Here is a 21,411-nt window from a genome sequence, read left to right as displayed (position 1 = left end):
ATACCAGGTAGATCACAGGAAGAAAAATCTTTGTCACCCTTGTCGTTTATCAGGAACACGGGGGAAGAAATACAGAAAGCCTTGTGCTAATGGGGATAATACGACAGCGCTTTATTACCGCGACTTTTCCTAAGTCACGCAGACGATCTTAAAACAAGTTAACAGAAACAAAAAGTATTTTTGAGAGCAGGTTTGATTGCTACAAACATCATCCAAGCATTCCAAATCAGAGGACCAATGATGCTGTGAATCCCTGTATGGGAAGTGTCTGACACAGAACAAACTTGTGGCAGACGTTTTGTTAGGAGTGTATTCCATGCAGTAATTCTTACTTCCCAAGTTCAGATACAAACTGCTTTTTAAACTAAAGCTCAGAAAAGCAGCCCTGTTCTCCGCCACGTCATCATCCACAGGGCTGAGGAAAGGAGGAATGTTTTTAATTTTTTAACAGAAATGTGCATCTGGTTCATTGTTCACTGGTAGTCTCTCAAGCGCAGATAATGAGGGTGCTCACTAAGATTCTGTTAATTCATCAAAAAGCTTGGCCAGTCTATAAATGTCACACAGACCTCAGACTTGCATGCTTTTGTTATCTGCAACTAGTGGCATACCTCACTGTCCTCCCATCACGGTCCCGCTGTGAGCTCTTCAGAGCAGGATTGCTGCCAAGGGAAAACGTCATTTAGTGATCCTCACCCTCAGAATCGCTGCCATCCCTTTTCCCTGCCGCGGGCTTTTGTGCTGTGCCTACAGTCCTCGCCTTTTTGTAGAAAGAAGAAAAAAATAGTTAATGCGGCACTTTGCTGTTACAGAAAGCTTCTGGGACTAAATTCATGGATTGTTTCTGGTCTTACACAGGCTTTGGTGTGCAAACCTGGGTCTCTACATTAAATTCAAAGGTGGTTGTTGTAAGGCCTGATAATCCCTCCCAGTGCAGAGCAGAGCCACGGCACTCAGATAATTATGACTGTATAGCACAGCTCCTAAAGCAAATCGGAGCATCAGGCTCCCCGCTGAGCCCAGACGTCACTACCTGGTAGCTAATTCTTTTTACTAGGGCTTTCTCTAACTTCAGTTCAAAGGAGCTGTGTTCCTTTGAAGTTTTAATTAGTCTGATGAGACTACCTGGGCAGAACGGTGAATCAGCTGTAATATGATGCACGTCATCCCATTATATCAATTCTCAATGTGCTTATGACAAGTTTAAGACACAGATGCCCCACAAACGCTAAGCATCTTTCAGACATTTTAAAACAAAATTCTGTAAGATGAAAACGAAGATTTTTCCCTTTTTAAAAAAGTGTAAAGCTCATTATTATTTAACAAATATGTTCAGGCATTTTAGCAATTACACGTTTATTCCCTGCCAGCTTCAAAGCTTCACCTAGCTACAGGCAAGTTCCAATTAACAAGTCGTATCTGGGGGTACTGAATTTTAGTGTAAGAAATCTGAACACAGCCACAAGGGATCTTACACACTGCACAGAACCATTAAGTAGAATAAATACTGCTGTAAACTGGGCTTTTGGTGTGAGTTGTTCTTCCACAGTCTCTGCAACTCTCTGGAAGAGGAGTAAGGACAGAAATAGGACACACACACACCAGAAAAATAAAAATAAAAATAAAAAATCCAAGAAAGCCTTTTATACCCTTACTGTCGTGGGGAGCTGTAACATGCTTCAGAAGGGAAATGTTCATGACCCAGATGACAATCTCTTGGCTTTCTAAAATGCAGAGCGCTGAAGCTACGCTTCCTCTGGTGTCTGAAGTTCCCCCTGGTGGTTACTTTCATCTTTACACATTCTAGGCCGAAGCACAGTGCTGTGCAAACTTCATGAACAGGACTAAGAACAAGTGAGAAAACTTTCCCAAGCAATTGCCACAACCTGTTCTTAACGTGTTCACCCAAGGCTGGCTCTTGGAGCTGTGCAAAACTGGAGCAGGGGTAGACTCTAGTGGGACAATGAATGCAGCAGTGAGACACCTAACGGCAGGAAAGTATTTCTTATACCTTATCAGTGGGTGCCTCCACCCTAGTGTGTTCGTGCTCTCTTACTCCCCAAGCACCTTGCATCTCCTTCCTAGGATCTTTGGCTTTATAGACAATTTCTTCTGCAAGGAGGAAAAAAAAAAATAAAAAAATTCACTGGGTATAGCAGATTGCCATGGTCTAGTCTTATTGAGGCTCCAGAAAAGTCTTTATATGTGCCCAGATGAGGAGAGGAAGAACCAGAAACAGAGCAGTTATTTGATGCATTGCTGATTTGTGTTTTTTTGTTTGTTTGTTTTTTTGTGCATCTAAAGCTATTTTGTCCCTTAGCATCAAAGTAAAGCTAGACTTCTCTACATTTATAGCAGAATCCGTTACCTTGATCAGGCCAGTGCTGCACACTCCTGTTCCTCCTCCTGTTCTGTCCCACACGGACAGGTTTAGCATGGAAAATGGACTCTTCCTCCCTGAGGTGAGACCTCCTGACTTGCCTGTGCAGTGGTGGAAAAGCAACTGGGCTCCTGTCGGTCTCTGCAGCTCCTGGGGTCTGCACCCTGTAACTGTCCAGCTGAAAGTATTCATCACATGCTTCTGGTAGGCTTTCTTGATAAAGCAACTTATAAAACAAGAGCAGTTTTGCACAGTACTCCACTAAAGACTGTTACTTTCCCCTACAAGCTTTGATCCCGCACCCTCTGCTGTCATACTGCACTCTCTGTCTGGGGTTTTAAGTTGGTACTAAAAGTGAACCAGATATAGGGAACGCACAACAATGCTTTCTGCAGTCCCTACCTGTTGGGGTGGTTCAGCAAGAGCAGAGGCAGCAGCACTGTCCTGGGAGGTGGCATCACGCTGGCTAAACTGAAAACAAAAGAAAGGAAATTTTAAAGTCCTTTGAGTGAGCACAGATAGTACAGATCCACGTGTCAGTGGACAACCCAGGACAGCCCAGCTGCTCTATCTGCAGTCTCCACTTGGCATTTTCACCGCACAGCGACCAGAAAAGAGCTCTCTGCTCCAGGATGAGTTCTCCCTGTCCAACATCCAAAAAGGAGAAGTAGTCAGTGAGGCCACCTTAAGGAGATCTTCAGGCAGTGAGATTTAATTCAAGTCCGACGTGGCCACAGCTATCCCCAGATGCTGCTTTGGGGATGGTGCCAAGCAAGGATGCCGTAACCATGGCAGTTGGGCAGGGAGACTGCTGTACACATCCACAGCTTCTGTATGGATGTCTACACAGGAGCAGCTGTGATTGTAGCACACGCAGTCCTGTGCCTGCCGAGCCACCCACCTTTCTGCTGTACTTTTTGCGTCTATCTGGATGGTTCCTAAAACAAAGGAGAAGCAGGTTCTCAGCATCAGGCAGAAGCAAGCTGCAGGACCCTTGAGGCAGGCAGCACTGAATGGGAGGGCTAAGGATAGCTGTAGCCAAAGAGCACTGCGGAGATGACCCTTTAAACCTCTCAGGCACAGCCTACGTACCGTGGCGTCCTGCATGCAGAATCCTGGGGCACCAGCAGCTCAAAGTAAGGCAGTTTTTTGTACTCCTCAGTCCCCACAGCCACGTAGTAACCGTCATTCACCAGCTCCTCCTCACCAAACACCTGCGTGCCATCCAGCCTGCAGAGCCTCGGGAAAAGACAGCAAAGGGTTTGACACCGGGGAAAGTCAGAGGACAGTGAGCAGCCCCTCGGTGTGGAAGCAAACAGGTGTTAAACAGGATCAAGACAAGTCAGAGAAGAACAATCATTCCTTGTATTACTCCAAGGAAGCACATGAAAATACCACACTTGGGGAGCAGTGAGATGCAGTAGTTCTCAGCTTTCTCTTTGGGTACCAGTAAATAGATGTGTGAGAAGGCAGGCTGCATTGGTTGCATGAAAGCCCCTTCCCTCTGCCCTTCCTTCTAGACATAAGCTCCCTTTGTGTGCCACGCTATTGTTTGCTTATTGCTCTTTCACCAGATTACCACCAACATCAGCCCTCCTCACACAACACTTAGGACATTGATGTTGTCACCAATTTAAAGATGGGAAAACTTGAAAAGCAGATGAGATTGCCGAAGCAGGCTGGAAGCACCTGAGCTCCCAGTCCTGCGTGCTATTAAGTGCTGCTTATGTTCCTGGACGTAAAGAGGGAAGACGGAGCAGTGCCTTGTCCAGACACCCACCTGTTAACAGCTCCGCTGCGCAGGTCAGCTTTCGCTGTCAGCGTAGCCAGGAGCGTGTCCCACTGCAGCGGGGCGCTCTGAGAGAACAGCAGCCGGAAAGGAGGGCTCAGCAAATCCCCATTCCGGAAAACACTGCAGCAGAAATAGCCCAGAGCATGCCATGAGACTGTGTTCCTACAGCTCCCATGAACACAGCACTCGCTGTCCCAAGACTTTTCACACATCTCAGCCCCAGAGCTGCTGACAGCCCCTTACAATCAACAGATCACATGCACCATCCTGTGGGTCACAACCAGCCAGAAGGCTACAACCAAGAGTGAGCAGAAATGTTCTATTAACAGCTATGAAGGCATCAATTCTCCCCACCCCGGCAGCTCCTCATCTAAGACCATCACTGGACACTGACATCTGTGCCACCAGCATCTCTGTTCAATTTCCCAAAGGAGACAGTATTTGGAAGGGAGGGGAAACAGGCAGATGCCTGACAATATTTACAACAAATTCCCTCCAGAAGCATTCCCAAAGACCCTCCAAGGAGAAAACACTGAGGCACTTACTGGATTGTAAGGTGGGTGTGCTTCTGCCGTCGTGTTGCGATGTTTGACTTCCAGGGAGCTACGGTGCGGGACTGGAGACAAGGTCAGTGCACAAAAACAGCACAGCCCTGGCACTGAGCCTCCCAGGGCTGTTCCCTTTTCTCCACCAGGATCTGCCTGCCCTGCCTTCATGTTTGCTGCTGCTAGGTGGGGTTTGTTGTCAGCAACATCAAGGCCTGGAGAGGCTCTTCACAGAGCTGAGAGCGTTCCAGAATTACCAGAGAACCTCTGTGCACAGATCCTTCCCCTGCACAGCTGAGATGGGAGGAAGGTACCCAGCAGCAGCCCCTCACACACACATCGGCCTACTGATTCCTGTGGCATTTTTACCTGATCTCCACTGGGCACCTTGCAGCCTTAAACCTCAACTTCTGATTGATCAGTGCCAGCCTTCTTCATGTCCCTCATACCTCCCCCCTTCCACACTCCTGCCCGTCCTCACTCAGCTCAGACTCACCTGCACACCGCTGCTCTTACTTGTCCCACGGAGCTCCTTCCTTCCCTGGTTTAAATAGCTGTGGGAACAAGATGACATTCCACATACCAGCTGGGCCATGACTGACTAAGGAGCAGGGAGAGAATGGCCAGCTGCTTTGACCTGGTGCATCGTCACCAGATGTGTTCATTATTTAGGTCACTTTAGAAACAATCCTCTATGTGCCTTGTCTCATGGACTTACAGAATTTCACTCTAAAGTCTGATATTTTTAATAATTTCCCAGTCAATCAAAGACCATTTCAAATATCCATGGTAAAGACATCCAGAACATTGTATTCCTTTGAGCTAAGCACAGGTCAAGGCTCCAAGGACTGACTGCTGTTAAATACAGCTCGGAGCCCCTCCTCAGCAGGATGCAACACGCACTCAGGGAGCCAAATTCACCCAACACACGTCCCACACGTCACCTCAAGATTCAAGCAATGCCACAAGTCTCTTCAGCCTTCTGCATTTCAGGATGAACCAAAACAGCTCTACTTCATGCAGGATTAGAAAACAAAAACACCTCCACTAAACCAAACCCCAGGACCGAAGGACCACCTACTCACTTGAGCCTTTTGAACTTTTCAAACCCCGCAGCCACATACTGGCACCCGTCCTGCAGGTCCCCCAGCTCAGCGATGCGGTGGCCGTGCCTGGGGGTGTAGAGATTCCTCACAGCCAGGGGCGCGTGAATGCTCCTGGTCACCTCCTTCAGAAACGCCTCAAAGGTCAGGAACCGCCGCTGGTTCACCACAAACTTCTTCCCATGGAAAAAGGGGTCACCGTTGCGGTACACCACCACGTTCTTGGCTGGAGGTGCCAGAGCTAAGCCTCTGGAGCTCATCCCCGTGGGTCAAAGCCCCACAGACCGCCGCAGAGCACGGAGGAGAGCTCTGGTCAGCCTCCTGCCCAGCCCAAAGCCTTCTGAGCAGCCGTCTTCGTGTTTTGCTGTCTCCCCGCAGCAGTCCCCTGAGCAACTGGCCGTCTCCACGGCTGCAGGCCCAGCAGGAGGAAGTTGTGGGCCAGTCCGGAGGCCGCATCAAACAACCTGCAAACACCTTGCTAGCTGAGAAGCAGGAACCACAGGGCTCTTCAACCTCACCCTCACTGCACGTCGAGTACTGTGGCCACTGGACTCTGATTAACAGCTTAGAGGTGCAGCGCCAGCATCTCACATCCCATCCAGAGCAGCAATATCCAGAAGTTGTTAGCCCTTGCCATCACTTGCATGGGAAGTGCAGTGGGTTTCGGCCCTGTGCGTGTTGGACAAAGGTCCACAGCAGAGCAGACACACCGCCCCTTGCACTGAACAGGCCGCATGGGGCAGAACAGGCCACGGACCCGCTTGGCTCTGGCAGGGAGCAGAAGGCAGGGCAGGCAGGAATAGGCAGGTTCACAAACAAGCTGCAGAAATGCTTTTTATTCACATACAAGTCAGTGTCATCAGGAACAGAAGGATATCTCTGCCACACAATAACAGCACCCACTCAGGGCATACAAACAGAGTGTTTGCACAGAAGACTCAGGGTCCCCGTAAGGAACCAGAGCAACATGCAGGAAGTCCCCTTCTGAGGGACGTTTAATATCCCTGAACTAGTGCTAAGGTAAAAAAATAAAAAATATCTCTATAAACAAAGTACTCTCAAAGCGCAGCACCAACCCCTTAACTCCTTACTTGCTCCCTGAAGCGTGAGGCGTTCTCTCCAAGTGACTGTGCCGCACACACCCGTATTACCACGGCCAGAAATGTGCATGTCAGGAACCAAGCCTCATCTCCTGAAGGCCAGGTTAGATATTCTATCCCCAACAGCCGCACAGGAAAGTTAGGAAACTTTCCTCCTTAACTTAGTATTTCAACTAGGTGTTCCTACCACGAGCACCTGGAGACCCCAGAGCTGTAACATATGAAAACATCCCAAAAATACAGCACGGATACTGGCAGGGGTCACCCACAATTCAGTGGAGAAGAGCTTATTCCTACAAACTGAAAGCACCTGTTGCCTTCAGGCATTTCAGGTCCACCACAAGCAATCAGCTGGCCAAAGAGTACCTTCTGCAAGAGACGGTCTTCCCAGCCTTAATTTACCCCAGAACCACCCGGCTCTGCCAACAGAAATAAGGTTTTCGTGGAAGGAGGCCTCCCTGGGACTCCCTCCAGGGCACACAATCTCCTTAGCTGCAGTGACAATTAACCCCTGCTTTAACCAATTATTCAACTTTAAAAGAAATAAAATGTCTTTCTTGCCACACGCATCTGACATGGAGAACATCAGCCCGTGGAGCTGGAGTCCCCTCAGGCTACTGCTGTCCCTGAGGTCATGCCATGGTGCTGCAGCTCCTCTGCTCCTCCACACCAGTACAAATGTCCCCCACGCTCGGGAACGCCTTCCTATGGGTCAGGAGTCCCCAGCCTCTGTTTCAGCATCAGGTACTGCAAGAGAAATAAAATCAGATGTTAACAATTAAATCCCAGAGACAGAGAAGCAGGAAAGCACCTGCCTTTGCAGATTAGCCAGCAAAGTCATCACACTCAGCCAGAATCACAGAATCATAGAAACAGATTCCATATATGGAATAATGAAAAAATTCTGTGATTCTATAGAATCACAGAATCATTCCTGATTCTATGATTCTAAGAGGCAGGGCCAGGCCCTTACGTTTTTACGGCTGACGATAGCTTGTTGCAACCACAGCAGCTCCATGATCAAGTGATTTCTGTAGGACTGGAGGCCAGCTCGAGTTCGGGGAAGTTCCTTTATATCCTCAAGTGGAATTTCTGCAGAGAAATGGAAGAAACTATTACCAGAACACTCACATTGCATCTACCATCCATCCTGCAATGAGTTTCTCTAACCTCTCCAGTACAGTCTTGAGGTTTTGATTCTCCAAGGATCTACACTTTGCCACCCACACTCATCACCAGGTCATTCAAAGCACGTGGGCAGAGGGCACAGCCCTGGCCACGGTACACAGGGGCTCCCGTCCCTTACCCAGGCAGGCTTCGAGGGACTCTGACTCCTGGACAGTGCTGTCCCACACGGATGACACACTGCTGTTCTGCCACTCCTCGCTCTCTGCTAGGGCACTGCACCCCTTTGCAGTGCTTTTATCTGTGTCAGCCCCTGGATTTGGGGGTCTCGCTACATCACATTCACCCAGGGAGCTCGGGTCTTCCTCGCTTTGCAGCTGGTCTGTAGGTTTCACGCTGCTGCTGCTGCAGCCCCAGTCCCGCTCCGGTTCAGAAGCATCCAGCTCCTGCTCTGTTTTCTCTGTGCTGGCCTTGTCACTCGGTACAGACTCTTGTATAGCCGAACACTTTCCTTGCAGTGACTTCTAGAGAAGCAACATGCGACAAACTGAACAAACAGACATAAAGGAAAACAGAAAGATCTGAAGGGGGGCTGTGCTGTGGGTCAGGGCTCTGTCCCAGCCAGGCACCTGCCGTTACCAGCAATCCTGCCCCGATACTGACATGCTCTGGTCAGGCCACACAGATTTTTAAAGGGCCTCTCTTCCAGAGGCAGCAAATGCATTAAATAGCAGCACTCAGCCACCACAGGAGTGGGTCTGACTGTTTGCTAGGAATGGCTGAGGTGGGCGCACGGAGGGGAGGTCTGCAGAAACCCCCGTGCAGGCCGGGTGTTTGAACCCTCGCATGGGGACTCGGTGACAAAACGGGATGAGCCAGAGCCTTGGCTCTGTAACTGTCACTTTCCTCAGGTAGAAATAGAGCGCAGGGTCGACAGAGACAGTTCCTGGGCAGCGCAGCGCAAGCAGCACCCGAGGCGCCCACCTTCCAGGCCATGCTCCCCCCAAGAGCTGCCGAGCCCCCGGCCCACCCTCCCACCCTCCCGGTGGCCACGGGCACGGGCACAGACCTTGGGGACAAAGACGGGCCTCGGCAGGTACCGTCCCGTCCACTGCAGCTCGCTCAGGTCTCCTTCGATCTCCCTCACCACCTCCTCGTACTCCTGCTGCAAGCTCCTGAAGCGCCGCCGCAGCAGCCAGCCCCTGACGCAGGCCTGCGGGCAGAGGCACCACAGGAGCCCCGCGCCCCCCGACACCCCCAAAGCCACCCCCTGACCCCCGAGAGCCGCCCCCGGCCACCCCCGGCCCCCTGTGGTTAAGAAACGATCGCGGCCGAGCCTGGAGCCAAGTCAGTTTAATGGCAGCGCGCCCCGGCCCGGCCCTCCCGCCGTGCCCCCCTCGGACCCCCACCTGCAGGCGGGTCACGGCGCCCAGCAGCCGCCGCCACTGCTCAGCCTCCGCCTGCGGGCCCGGCGCCGCCACCGCCGCCATCACCACGGGGCACCGGGCACCGGCCGATGGCGTCACCCGCCCGGCCATGGGGGCCCACAAGATGGCGGCGGGGCTGGGGGGGGGGGGGGAGGGGGGAGGGCCCGGTCCCAGTCCCCGCTGTTTTCTCCCAGGCGGGTGCCCGAGGTGTCGCCGCCATCGGCCCTGCAGTGGGGGCATGAGGGGGGGGTCCTCCCCGTGCGGGGCTGTGGCTGCTGCTCCGTCCCGTCCCGTCCCACGGGGCCTCTTCCTCGCAGCAGCCTCCTCCTCGCAGCAGGGACGGCACCGGGTCAGGCTGCAGCCTCCTCAGGGCCGGGGCTCTCCGCCAGGTGCAGCTTCTGTCTGGGCCCGCGTCAAGGGAAAGCACCGGAGGCTGCGCCATCCCCTGCCACCTGCCACCACCGCCACTGCCACCCCATGCCAAGGATACATGGAGCTGCTCAGCTCCTCCAGCTGCGGGAGGCAAAGGGAGAGGCTGCAGCACCGGTGGGGAGGCCAGGGGCCGGTGGGGACCCCACCAGCACTGCGGGGCTGGGCACGGAGCGCGGAGGTGCCACTCACGTGCACCAGCAGCTGGTCCAGGTTCCTGTCAGCCACCGCCTTCTTCTGCTCCTCAGGGAGCTCCTCCACGCAGACGTCGAGGCCAAAGTGCAGCCGTGCCAGCTTCTCCTGCATCTCCCGCACGTGCTCCAGCTGCTCAAAGGAGCACTCCTTCCCTGCGCCCGCGGGTGGGAGCCGTCACAGCCCGCCAGCGCAGCCCCCTCACCCCCCGGCCCCCAGCCCCTCACCGAAAGCCTGCAGCTTGCCCGAGTGGAAGTCGCTGAGGAGGCTGAGCAGCCCCCCCTCCATCTCGCACACGTCAGAGACCTCAGTGAGGAAGCTGTGCTGCAGCGGAGCCCCCCGTGCCGCCCCCGTGCCACCTGCCCGCACTCTCTCCTTGCTCGCCCTGCGCAGAACACGCAGGTGGTGGCACCACCAGACCCCCCCTGGCCCCCCAGCTCCCGAGGGGGCCGCAGGGACCGAGGGTCCCCCACACCAGCACTGACCGCCGGGGCCTGGCGCGCTGCTGGGCTGAGGGCAGGGCGGGCAGCGGCAGCGCGAAGGACGCGCTCTTGCTGACGGGCAGCGGCCGTGGGGCCCCGGCAGGCACCGGCTGGGCCCTAGGGCTCCGCTTCTTCCTCCGTTCCTCCATCCTGGACGGAGCTGCGGGACAGGCACCCGCGCGGGATGGACGCACGGCTCTTGGCAGCCCCTTCCCTGTGCGGGGCCTCTTCGTCCTCACAACCCCAGCGAGGCGACGCGGTGGGGCTCGGTGGGCTGCAGCAGGGCTCCACAAGTTGTGGCGGGGCTCGGTGGGTTGCAGCGAGGTTCGGCAGCAGCAGGAGGGCCGAGGCCAGGCGCTCTGCCCGCACTCGCTGGGATCCACGGCCGGGCTCGGGCTGCGTTATCTCGGTCTGCGCCGCAGCATCACGGCGCAGGGCAGAGCCTGGGACCTGAAAAACAGCCAGGGAGCTCCCAGCCAGGGATTACTTCACAGCGTCATCTCCCAGAGCCGCAGAAAAGGGGATTTCAGCCCCAGCGGCGCAGGGCAAGCCCCCGGATGCCCTAAGGGAGAGCTGGAGCTGAGACCACCGGAGGGACCCGACACCCCCCGAGCCCTCCCAGGAATATTTCGACCCCCCCTCCCTCCCCCCAAGCTCCTCCTGGGCCCTCAGCGGTGGCAGGACGGGGCTGAGGGAGCCCCTTGCTTTGTGGCAGGCTCCGGCTGCCCCCCCCCGAGCAGCGGGACGGGGACAGGGACGGGGACACCGACCTGCGGCAGGCCCCCCCGTCCCGTCCCGTCCCGTCCCGTCCCGCGGAGCCGCCCGGCCGCCTCCCCAGCCCCGCAGGACGGCCGCAGCCCCGGGGCCGGGATTTGCATTTAAAGGGAACGGGAACTTCCTCCGGGCTCCGCACGGCCCCGGGGCGCTGCTGCCGGGCCGGACACCGCCGGCATCGGCACCGGCATCGCGCTGGGGAGGGCAGGATGCGGCCCCGGTCCTGGGCAGCCGCACGCACAGCGGGCCCCGAGCGGGTAACGGGGGCTGCGCCCCAGCGCCTTCCCCACGAGCACCCCAGCAAAACCGGGGGGGTGTCGCAAATGCCAAGGGCTGACCCCTCAGCGGGCTGACGGCACCGGTGCCAGGAGGGTCCCCGGCTGGGCCGTGCCTGCGGGACCCCAGGGTGCGTGCAGTGCGGGGCCCCAGGGGCTCCCCCAGCTCCCAGGGGAGAGCAGCACGAGCTGCCCCGTGCCGGGGGTCCTGGGCACAGACCCCCACCCATTCCCCTCAGGCAGGGATGTGCCAGCAGCTTTGCACCTGAAGTCCCCCTCCCAGCCTCCCCACTCCCACCCCACAAGCCAGCGTCCCCCATTTCGCTCCCAAACACGGCCCTAACGCCCGAGAAATAACACAGACAGCAGCAGTGAGTTTGTGTGCACTTCTATTGGGTACCAAGATACATACACCAGCCCCCCGCGGAGGTTATCTGTACCATAACAGAAAAAAAAAAAGGGTGGTGGTTGTGGTGGTGACTTTCTATGAGATTTTTCTTTGAAAGAGCAAGAAGAGAAGCCCAGAGCCAGGCTGCAGCCCTCGCCCAGCCCTGCTGCCGGGGAACTGGGGGCTCCCGCTGGGCCAGAGCTACATTCACTCAGTCCAGAAGGCCCCTGGCAGAGGCAGATGCGTCCCCATGCAGGAGGAAGCAATGCTGGCGGTGCAGAGCTAGAAGAAAAAGCTCCACGGAACTCCAGGGAACGTATCCTAGTGGATGTTCTAGACTGTGGCTCTACAGAGGCTTATTGGACTCTGTAGACAGCTGCAGTCATTAAGCCTGAACTCGCTGGACTTCCTCTGGAGGAAAGGGGGATGCAGAGGCACCTACTGCAGGCTGCTCCCAGGGCAGGTCCTTCGCAAGGGCACCGTACAATTGCAGAGAGAAGATGCAAGAGCAGCTGCATCACCAGAAAAGAAACCAAGGCTGTTCCACTGAATGCAGCCACCGCAAGGAACGGCTCAGGCCAGCTCACTTCAGCTTCAAGCAAGAAGGAAGGCAATGCTGAAAATAAAGTCTGCTGTAGAGAAGCTGCAGGAAGGATTTCAAGGAAGCAGAGGTCTCCCAAAACAACAGTGAAAAGAGGAAGTCTTGAGAAACTAAGGAGAACTCCCCCAAGCCCCGTGCCAGCAAGCCTCACGTGTCTCTCAACGCCCTCCCGGCACAAGCGGGTCCTGTGGGCAAGCGCTTGGTCCTGCGGGCAGAGGCTGCGGCTCGCACCCAGACACAGCGGCGGCAGCTCGGGCCAGGCGGCAGCTGGCACCCGGGAGCTGCTCTTCTGACCGGGCAGAGGGCAAGAAGGGGGCCGGGCAGCGCCAGTGCAGACTGGAGGGCCCGCGGGGGGCTGACTGCAGGAGGGACCAGCCCGCAGCACGGTCCTGTGCTGGTCCCAGCGGTTCAGCTTCAGCAGGTCGCGGAGCAGACACAGGTTGGATCTTCCTGGAGCCCCAGCTCCGTGAACGCCTCCAGGACCACCCCGCTCAGCGCCAAGGGGTGGTCCTGAGGCAGGGCAGAGCTCAGCTGGAAGGACCTCCCCGTCCCCTTGCACAACTGATCACACGTGCTTGTGCAAAACACTTCGGAGTTAGACCTTTGGATTAACTGTTTAATACACTTGTGCACATGTGCGTATAGCAAAGAGGCAACTGTGAATCATAAGGCTATCGAGACATTGGCAGGTTCTGGGAAGAGCAAAGACCCTGCAGGAGGCCTGGGTGAACCAGGCGTCCACAGTTTGCTTCTTTTTGTCCCCATTCAACACACAAAACCCATACAGAGGGGAAACAGCCTCTCTCGCCCTCGTTTGCTCAGCTCATACTCAAGAGAGCTGCCAGCCAGAGCATGAGAAAGCAATAACAAGTCCAGGAGCTCCCTCCTGCCTGTTGCAGAGGAGGGAGGGAGAATCCAGAGCTGGGAAACGCTTCTGCTCTCCCTCGCTCAACTCTTTTGCTGTCACTCAACGTGAGAGTGTCGCCGTGAAGGCAGAGGAAGCAACGCGCCCAGCTGTCCCCGTGCCACAAGCCAGAGGAGGGCTGGGGCTGATCCATGCACCTGCTTTCCTGAGCTGCACGAGATTTTGGGGGAAGTCACAGCCTGCCAATGACAAGGTCTTTTAGTGAAAGGGACAATCAGTTGAGTCTCCATATATTAGTTATTCACGCACACGCAGGGAGGTGGGTCGTTCTAGGTTCCGTATATATTCATATATAAAGTGTACGTTGCCCTGCACAGGTTTTATATACCATATATATATATGTCTCACACATATATATATATATATAAAAATTTAAAAACCCTCCAAAAACCTACGCTAGGAAATCTCGAAGCCCAGGGAGGGCTGTCCTCTTGCACCTGTCCAAGGACCAGGAGAGGGGCATCGGAGTCTGGAAACATTCACGCTACCCTCCCTCGCCCTACCTCTGCCTACCGCACGGCGGGCTCAGTCAGCGCCCTGAGGGCCCTCCTCAGTCCCACTCTGCCCCAGGCCTCCTATGCTCAGTTCTCCAAGCGTCTCCGCAGGATCTGTGCCATGCGTTGGCTTTCCCGAGTGAAGGCAATCCTCAGCCAGGCGCTGCTCTGCTGGGGCACCTCCTGCCACCGCCTCGGAGCCCTCCCGGGCTGGGTCCTTCAGGGGCTCCGACAGGTCCATGTCTGCCCGGGGCGCGTGGGCACACAGGTCCTGAACCTTCTTGTTGAGGTCGTTGCGCTCCGTCTGCAGGGCTCGGCACAGTTTCTCCAGGCGCTGGATTTTCACCTGAAGCCCCTCTAGCTCTTTATCCCGTAGGGTTTTCTGCAAATAGAGAGGCAGCTTTCAGACTACCACACTGGGGACGAAGGCAGAAAGGGAGAGAGACAAAACCCCAAAGGGAACTTCAGGGGAAAAAGACCACGCAAGATGCCTGCCTCAGCACAGAAAGCCAGAGCCTCCTTACCTCTTCAGCCATTTCCAAGAGAGCCTTGTTGCTGCTCTCCCAGCGAGAACGGTACATAGTGGTCTCTTTCTCCAGCTTCTTAATTTTCTTAGTCATCTAAGTGACAGAAAGGGAACAAATGAGCCAGTGATACAGTGGGGCACACCTCGTGTATCCACAAATGGCAACCTGCTTTCAGACACTGAGATCCTGCTGTCCTGCACAACGTCTCCTTGCCTTGTTGCTGTCAGCGTCAAGTGGGAAACACCAAGCAGGTAACACAAACCAGGAGACAGGGGTAGCGCTGCTTTTTGTGATTCAGGAGGGGTGCAGCAGCCACCCCGCAAGTCCAGTATCCACCTTCTATCAGCAGCCAGCTCGTGGCTGGTTTAATGCCAGCAGAACTCAACAAAACAGAGCTGCAGCTTATCCCGCTGACAGACGCAGCGAGGAGACAGGCAGTGCCTCCAGCCCACACGCTCTGACAGGCAGCGACAGCGTTACCCACCTTCTCCATCTCCTGTTTAAATGTCGTGAACACTTCGCTGCTTTTGGAAAGGGTGTTCTGGAATTCTTCAAACTTCTCTGTGTAGAGAGCAAGCTGCAGGGAGAGACAGGGTTACAGCTCCTCGCCATGGCACCTCCCGACAGCCTTCCCCGGGAGAGGGGAGATTTTAGCCAAGAAGTGAGCTAGTTATCTTGTGACTGAACTTCATGACAAACAACCTAGCAGCATGGGGCTGCTCTGCCAACTTTAGGTACTGGAAAATGCGGAACAGTATTTCTTCTTTCTTAGGGAAACATCCTCAGAGAGTGATGTGCTCTGCAAACACCTCCTGGCCTTGGCAGGAAGCACTTGCTGGGTCTGATTCAGCAGAGCATGATCACACAACTGCTCCCAGCACTGGGAAACGTGCTGGTAAAACCAAGGCCCCTTTCTCCCACAAGGCAGAAGAGCTGAAAGAGGTCTCAGCAAACTCTGCGCTGCCACAGACACACCGATACCAAACTCAGGAACAGTCCTGCCCTTGTGTTTTCCAGATTAAGCAACTTCAGGTTGTTCCCCGCTGAGGGAGAAAGGAAGAGAAAACAAACAAACTAGCAGGCAAACAAACAAGCAGGCTGAGCGCACACAGACCAGGTAGCTCACCTGCTGCTTCAGATGGGTCTCCTGCTGCTTCATCAGCTCACACATCCTCTGCGACTCCACAGCTTCCTTCAGCAGCTAGGGAAGAACAAAAGCCGTTACCTCGCCGCCACCAGGGGAAGTTCCTGATACGCGCTGCACAGCTGGTTGCTTGGCCTGGAGACAGCAGAGGGCTGGGAGAAACGCCAAGGGCAGAGCGGGGGCTCCAGCCGTGCTCCTGAGGCAGCTGGGGGCACGGTCACTGCCGGGCAAACAGCGGGCCTGGGATGGCCTCATCCAACACGGGCTCTGCGCGTAGGAACCCAGCAGCAACAAACCTCCACGAACAAGGCAAAAAGCTAACTGCTTGCAACCGTTACAGACTTGCTGCGAGACTTACAAAGTCCTTCTCCCGCTGGTGTCTCTCCTCTGCCTCCTTCAGCATCTCCTGTGCCTGCTGGAGCTTGGCGTCCACGAGCTGCTGCTGCAGGTCCTTGTGTTTGAACACCTTCTCAATGTGCTGCCAAGGAAACGCCACCAGTCACTGACACGCTCGGCCAGGGCCCTGCTGCCCAGGTGGCAGAGATCCTGAGGGAAGACCCCAGAGCCCCGAGGCCCCTTCTCCCACCAGTCCCTGCCCAGAAACACGCTCCCCGGGGCAGAACAGGCGCACCCCAGCAGGCTGCCCCAGGCCCCCGCCCCAACCCACCTCCTCCCGCAGCTCGTACTGCTCGATGAGCTTCTTGAGCCGCTCCGCCAGCTCCATGTTCTCCTGGCGCAGCTTGGAGTTCCTCTCGTTGTGCTGCTCCATCTGGAGCTGGATGTCGTTCAGCGTCACCTGGAAGTGGGAGGTGACCTCCTTCCGCTTCTCCTCTTCCTCCCGGGCACGCTGGACACCCTCCTCCTGCACGAGCAGGGCAGAGACAGCAGGGCCACGTCAGGCTCTGTGCGGGCAGGCAGGTGAGCGAAGCTGCCCACGCCGTGCTGCTCCGAGCCCAGCCAGCCTCCCGCTAACGTTGGTATCAATCAGGAAGGGACCATGGGCCATTGCCTGAGCACCCCTTCCTCAGCCTGCCCTGGGCCTTTCCCCGGCATTTCTGCAGGGAACACAGCCCAGAACGCCTGGGCACGGTGGATAAGTCATGCCCCTTCCTCCTGGGTGCCTCCTTGAGTTACCCCAAGGGCAGAAGTGGGCAGCACCGCAGAGCACAAGGATGCGCAGGCAATTTGCTGACCCCGGAGAACTCCCTCGCACAGCAGCAGCTCCACTGAGCGGCTGGATCAAGTCGCTGCTGCTCCTGGTCACGGCTGGCGCAGTCACCAAGGGGCACGCTGCATCCCGGGCACTGCCCACCCTCCTTCCCTATGAGAGCTGCGCCAGCCCACAAAGCTCCCTGCTTTTCTCCACACAAGACCACACGGGTCAGCCCCCTGCCCTCCTCTCCCTCGCAAGGCGAAGGCTTAACAGCAGAACTAAACGCCTGCTCTGGAAGTCATCAGGCTGTGGGCAACCACGGGCAGAGGTCAGCTTGCCAGAGAGGCTCCCAGCCCCGCAGCAAGCGATCCGAGTGCTCGGGAGGAAGCAGCTCCTGGAGCAGCGCCCGGGAGACACTTGCCTTGAGGGTGCGGTTGTGTCTCTGCAGCTCGCGGCACAGACTCTCCAGCTTGCTGCGGGCCAGGATGGCCTTGCTGTGCTCGCTCTGCAGGTGGTCCTTCTCTTGCACCAGCTGCGTCTGCTTCTTCTGCAAGATCTTCATCTGCTTCTGGGAGTTACGGTGCTCTTCCAGCTAGGGCAGGAGAGCAAAGGGCACAGATGTAGCAAAACAGACCAGGGCAAAGCTGTGCCTGTATGAGGGAACAGGGGGACCAAAGAAGTGCTCTGTGTACCGTAAGAGAATAACAAGAGTTTTATAACACAAAAGGTGCTGGTTTTGAGCAGAGCAGAACTGATGCAGAGCCCAAAGTCCCCTGGACTGGGCCTTTTTCCTTCCTGAATCGGGATCCTACCAGAACCCGACAGACTCGCGCATTTCTCCAGCAGCTCCACGCACACGTTGCTCACACGGAGCAGAGCTCTGAGCACACGGCCAGCCGCAGGGAAACCCGAACACGACCCCTTGGGATGCACGCGGACAGTCCCAGGTCTCCTCTGCCCTGAATACAGCACGTGCTCAGGTTAAACGTGGCCCATGAGAAATATGTGCGTACTCAGCTCTACAACACGCTCCTAGCAGTGCGCTGGCTCTGCCAAACACGTTTCTTGCTAAGAAATCATCAACAGAAGCACAGTGACTGAGTGGTGGGGCAGGAGATGTACCCGCGTGGTCCTGTCGCAGCTGGGCCTGCCAGCTCACAGCTCAGCCCTGCCTGCAGAGATGAGGAACGCAGGCTCAGCAGAACTGGCCACGTACGCTACCAGGACAAGATGGGCAAGAGATGCAGCTTCCACTTACAGGGACAGACACGAAGCGTATCTGAAGCCCTCTTACACGCTGACCTGCCAAAAATGCTCCTGTCCCTGCTTACACCTCTACAGGATGTCAAACCAACAATGCCCAGCCAGACCAAGCAACGCCTGCCCTCTGACATCTGGGTATCCAGCACCACAGAGATCCCGGAACATACACGACAAAGCTACAGGAGTGTTCCCGGACCGTCCCTCCCAACACCAAGAGCACAATAACCTGCGGCCACCGTCTGCCTCACCACGCAGTTCCGGTGCTCGCTGCAGCAGCGTCCTCCCTCTGCCCCAGCACCTGGCACGCAGACGCAAGGACTCACCAGCTCAGCGTATTTCTTGCACAGTGCTGCCAGTTTCTCCTCTGGAGTGCTCAGGGTGTTCAGCGTCTGCATCAGCAAAGTGATTTCCTTGCCTGGAACGAGACACAGCATGAAAAAAAAAAAAAAAGTAAACATCACTCACGCAGAATTCTGGCTCCTAAAGGCGAGGACAGCAGAGACAAAGCAGGCCTCGCAGCCGTGAATGCCCTGGGCCAGAGCTCCCAGCCCCAGCGCCTCCCCAGGGCTCTGCCCCACAGCCCGCACTGTGCGCAGCAGGCGAGCGATCAGAGCAGCCAGGAAGAGACTTGGTTTTCGGAGCAGGGAACCACCACCGGGCTGCCCAGACGAGCTGTGTCCCGCAGAGGGGAAACGTGCAGAACTCAGAGGCTGGGGCAGCACCCAGGACCTGTCAGTGCCTTTGCAGCTCTCAGTTTCCTCCCACACCACAAGGAGATGCCGTACCGCTCCCAGACCCTGCTGCACATCACGCACCCAAGGTGCTCGCTGTGCTAAGGGCAGCACAAAATCCACCTCTGCTCCAAGGCTCTCGGGCTGGCGGCACCACCGCCGCAGGGCACCTCTTACCTAGGCCCTTGGCTTTCTTCTTCTCCTGAGCCTTCTTCTGATCCCGCTCCCCGCACTCCTCGCCGGGTCGGAACTCCTCCGTCCCCTTCGTGCCCTCCTTCTCCCCGTTCATCTCAGGGCCACCCGGCTCCTGCTCGCCGTTCCTCGGGGACTCGCTGCGACACTTCTCCGCCTCCTCCGGCTCCGCAGGCTCGCTCTGCCCGCCGTCCTCGCCCGGACCCTCCTGGCTGGCATCCACGCAGTACGTGTTCAAGATGTCCTCAAGCTGTCTGCTCAGCTCTTCCGAGACGTCTCGCACGGCAGGCCGGGAGGACTTGGTGTCCTCCTGCGTGAGAGGAGCTGTGGGAGACGCGAACACAAAGCATGATGCTTCCCCCACGCAGCCTATTCTCTGCTCCCCAGAGACGCGCAGCCAGGGCGAGGTTTCCCCGAGCACCCCACGGCACGGGGCAGGCCGAACTTCCACCAACACAAGCCGCTTTGTTCAGGCGGCGTCTCCAGGCGCTGCCCTGACAATGGAGGTGCATTCCTGGCAGCCTCCCCTTTGATCACGAGAGCATGACCAAGCCCCTGACATCTGTCAAGAGCAAGAACTGCCCCCTACCCGCCAGCCTTTAGCACAAGCAGGTTGTGCACGAGTTTTCCCTCAGAGGAGCAGCCTGCAGATACCCCCAGAGCCGAGCTTTTGGGTCATTCCCTCTTCCCACACGTAGGAGCAGCTGCACTGGCTCAGACCAAATGCGTCTCGTCCCCAGCAGCAGACGCGGGGAAGAGCAGGCAGCGCATCCTTCGGCACACTTCTGTGCTTCCAAAGTTCCCCCAAAGGGGAGATTTACAGCAGCGGGTTATTAAACTAACTCCGTTAACTCTATTATTAAACTACCTCTATTCACCGGGCACTTCCTACATCACACGCTTACGAGGCGTGAGCATCCAAGGCGATTAACCAAGCGCCCCCGTGATTACCCGTTTTTTTGTCTCCCAGGCAATTATTTTTACCAAGTGCTAATGACAGAGCAGATCGCCCAACGCTACCACCAGGAGGGTTGGCTGACACGTTCTGTGTGGAACCCTGGAGGGGGTCCCTGGAGGTTTAAGCCCTACAAACAGCCCACAAAAATCAAAAAAATCAAAAATCCACACCAGAATCAACTCTGAGCCTCGGAAAAGGAGGCAGTAACTACTTCAGACCCATGTATGTGCAGGAGCTGCAGGAAAGCAGGACTTTCTGCCCCTGAAACCACACCTGCCTTTGCCCGAGCACCAGGGGGTGCGCACAGCACCCCGCCCTCGCCCAGAAGCAGCAGCGGCCCCGCTACCTCCCGGCCTGGAACCCTCCCTCGGGGCTTCCCCACGCCTCCTGCCCGTGCCGCCAGCCGCAGGCAGCGGGCGCACGCCCCGGCCCCGGCCCCTCCCCACCTTCCAGCGCCGCCGTGGCCTCGGCCTGGTCGCCCTCCTCCAGCAGCAGGGAGCCGCCAGCCGCGGAGGTGCCCGCGGGGCGCGGGGCTGCCTTGGCTTCCCCACCTTGGTTCTTCATCGCCGCCTGCGCCTGCTTGGTCCCGGCGAGCCCTGGTGGAAGAGAAACGGGGGGGGGAAGCCCCGGGGTTTAACGGGGGTGAAACTGGGGGTTAACGGGGACAAGACCCGGGGGTTTAACGGGGGTGAAACCGTGGGGTTTAACGGGACGAAGCCCTGTGGTTTAACAGGGGTGAAGCCCCAGAGTTTAACAGGAGAGAAACCCGGGGATTTAACGGGGCCCAGCCCCGGGGGTTTAACGGGGGCCAAGCCCCGGGGTTTAACGGACGGCAGACACCCCCCCCCCCCGCCTCCGGGCAGCTCCGGGGCACCCCCGGGCGCGGGGACGCAGCCGGCTCTCGCCGCCCCCCCCCCCCCCCGCCTTGCCGTGGGGCCGCAGCTCCTGGGGGCCCCGGCCCCGGCCCGTGCTGGGGAGCACCGGGGGGGAGGGGGGAGAGCAGCGCCCCCGGTGCCCCCCCCCGGCACCGCAATGACGTCACGCACGTACCCCGGTGGCGTCAGCGGTGTGACGTAGTCGCCCCTCTCTCCTTCAGCCAATCAGCGGCCAGAAGCCGGCGGCGCTCCGGTGCACCGGCGGGGAGGGGGAGGGGAGGAGAACGGCCCCGCCGCCGCTCCCGACCCCGCCGCTCCCGGCCCCGGCCCCGCTCCCGGCCCCGACGCCGCCGCCCCGCGCCCGCCGGGCCCCGCGCTGCAGGAAGCGGCTCCTGCCCGGGCCCCTCGCCGTGCGCGCACCACGCATGCGCCGCCCCGCGCCGCCGCCCAATCAGCGTCGGGCTTCGCGGGGCCCGCCGGGAAACGCCGGCAAGAAGCGGCAGCCGCGGCGGGCAGCCCCGCGGACTACAACTCCC

General features: G+C 57.2%; 4 protein-coding genes across 18 annotated transcripts; all 4 read right to left on the bottom strand.

Moving 5' to 3' along the window:
* Positions 1-87: 87 nt before the first annotated feature.
* Positions 88-6,502, bottom strand: DCDC2B (doublecortin domain containing 2B). 13 transcript variants are annotated; one of them, XM_080567105.1, is made up of 10 exons: positions 5,803-6,502; positions 5,214-5,271; positions 4,718-4,788; positions 4,161-4,292; positions 3,473-3,619; positions 3,282-3,318; positions 2,783-2,851; positions 2,369-2,558; positions 2,012-2,112; positions 88-760 (listed from the first exon to the last, which is right to left on the bottom strand). In XM_080567105.1, the coding sequence occupies exons 1-10, from the start codon at positions 6,078-6,080 to the stop codon at positions 683-685; spliced, it is 1,161 nt and encodes a 386-aa protein (XP_080423231.1). In that variant the 5' UTR covers positions 6,081-6,502; the 3' UTR covers positions 88-682. The 13 variants fall into 13 exon arrangements, with proteins under 13 accessions (XP_080423231.1, XP_080423237.1, XP_080423236.1 ...); XM_080567111.1 differs by having other exon boundaries at positions 88-662; XM_080567110.1 differs by having other exon boundaries at positions 3,473-3,610.
* Positions 6,503-6,641: 139 nt separating this feature from the next.
* Positions 6,642-9,712, bottom strand: IQCC (IQ motif containing C; the record flags this gene model as incomplete). 2 transcript variants are annotated; one of them, XM_080567119.1, is made up of 5 exons in its annotated part: positions 6,642-7,667; positions 7,894-8,012; positions 8,227-8,569; positions 9,115-9,258; positions 9,455-9,712. In XM_080567119.1, the coding sequence occupies 5 exons, from the start codon at positions 9,710-9,712 to the stop codon at positions 7,626-7,628; spliced, it is 906 nt and encodes a 301-aa protein (XP_080423245.1). In that variant the 3' UTR covers positions 6,642-7,625. The 2 variants fall into 2 exon arrangements, with proteins under 2 accessions (XP_080423245.1, XP_080423246.1); XM_080567120.1 differs by lacking the exon at positions 9,115-9,258.
* Positions 9,383-11,488, bottom strand: CCDC28B (coiled-coil domain containing 28B). The gene is made up of 6 exons (XM_080567123.1): positions 11,346-11,488; positions 10,579-11,025; positions 10,321-10,478; positions 10,094-10,248; positions 9,963-9,985; positions 9,383-9,874 (listed from the first exon to the last, which is right to left on the bottom strand). Exons 2-6 carry the CDS (start codon positions 10,722-10,724, stop codon positions 9,823-9,825), a joined length of 534 nt encoding a protein of 177 aa, XP_080423249.1. The 5' UTR covers positions 10,725-11,025; positions 11,346-11,488; the 3' UTR covers positions 9,383-9,822.
* Positions 11,489-11,999: 511 nt separating this feature from the next.
* On the bottom strand, positions 12,000-21,307 carry TXLNA (taxilin alpha). 2 transcript variants are annotated; one of them, XM_080567088.1, is made up of 11 exons: positions 21,051-21,307; positions 20,447-20,596; positions 19,028-19,366; positions 18,443-18,534; positions 17,278-17,448; positions 16,371-16,565; positions 16,062-16,181; positions 15,686-15,760; positions 15,044-15,136; positions 14,557-14,652; positions 12,000-14,414 (listed from the first exon to the last, which is right to left on the bottom strand). In XM_080567088.1, the coding sequence occupies exons 2-11, from the start codon at positions 20,562-20,564 to the stop codon at positions 14,064-14,066; spliced, it is 1,650 nt and encodes a 549-aa protein (XP_080423214.1). In that variant the 5' UTR covers positions 20,565-20,596; positions 21,051-21,307; the 3' UTR covers positions 12,000-14,063. The 2 variants fall into 2 exon arrangements, with proteins under 2 accessions (XP_080423214.1, XP_080423215.1); XM_080567089.1 differs by lacking the exon at positions 21,051-21,307 and adding an exon at positions 20,930-21,032.
* Between the last annotated feature and the right edge of the window lie 104 nt (positions 21,308-21,411).

Source organism: Anser brachyrhynchus (assembly GCF_964034855.1).
Source record: "Anser brachyrhynchus genome assembly, chromosome: 24".
Taxonomy (NCBI): domain Eukaryota; kingdom Metazoa; phylum Chordata; class Aves; order Anseriformes; family Anatidae; genus Anser; species Anser brachyrhynchus.
The sequence above is the reverse complement of the archived record's forward strand: the minus strand, read 5'-3'. Positions and strand labels throughout refer to the sequence as shown.

Coding starts and splice junctions, on each gene's coding strand:
- DCDC2B (XM_080567105.1), bottom strand. CDS start 6,080: ATGAGCTCCAGAGGCTTAGCTCTGGCACCTCCAGCCAAGAACGTGGTG. Junction 2,852..3,281: donor GCAAAAAGTACAGCAGAAAG/GTGGGTGGCTCG, acceptor TTTTGTTTTCAG/TTTAGCCAGCGTGATGCCAC. Junction 2,559..2,782: donor TTGCTGAACCACCCCAACAG/GTAGGGACTGCA, acceptor GAATACTTTCAG/CTGGACAGTTACAGGGTGCA.
- CCDC28B (XM_080567123.1), bottom strand. CDS start 10,724: ATGGAGGAACGGAGGAAGAAGCGGAGCCCTAGGGCCCAGCCGGTGCCT. Junction 10,479..10,578: donor CAGCGCGCCAGGCCCCGGCG/GTCAGTGCTGGT, acceptor TGTTCTGCGCAG/GGCGAGCAAGGAGAGAGTGC. Junction 10,249..10,320: donor GGGCAAGCTGCAGGCTTTCG/GTGAGGGGCTGG, acceptor CCGCGGGCGCAG/GGAAGGAGTGCTCCTTTGAG.
- TXLNA (XM_080567088.1), bottom strand. CDS start 20,564: ATGAAGAACCAAGGTGGGGAAGCCAAGGCAGCCCCGCGCCCCGCGGGC. Junction 19,367..20,446: donor GGCCACGGCGGCGCTGGAAG/GTGGGGAGGGGC, acceptor CGTCTCCCACAG/CTCCTCTCACGCAGGAGGAC. Junction 18,535..19,027: donor GAAGAAAGCCAAGGGCCTAG/GTAAGAGGTGCC, acceptor GTCTCGTTCCAG/GCAAGGAAATCACTTTGCTG.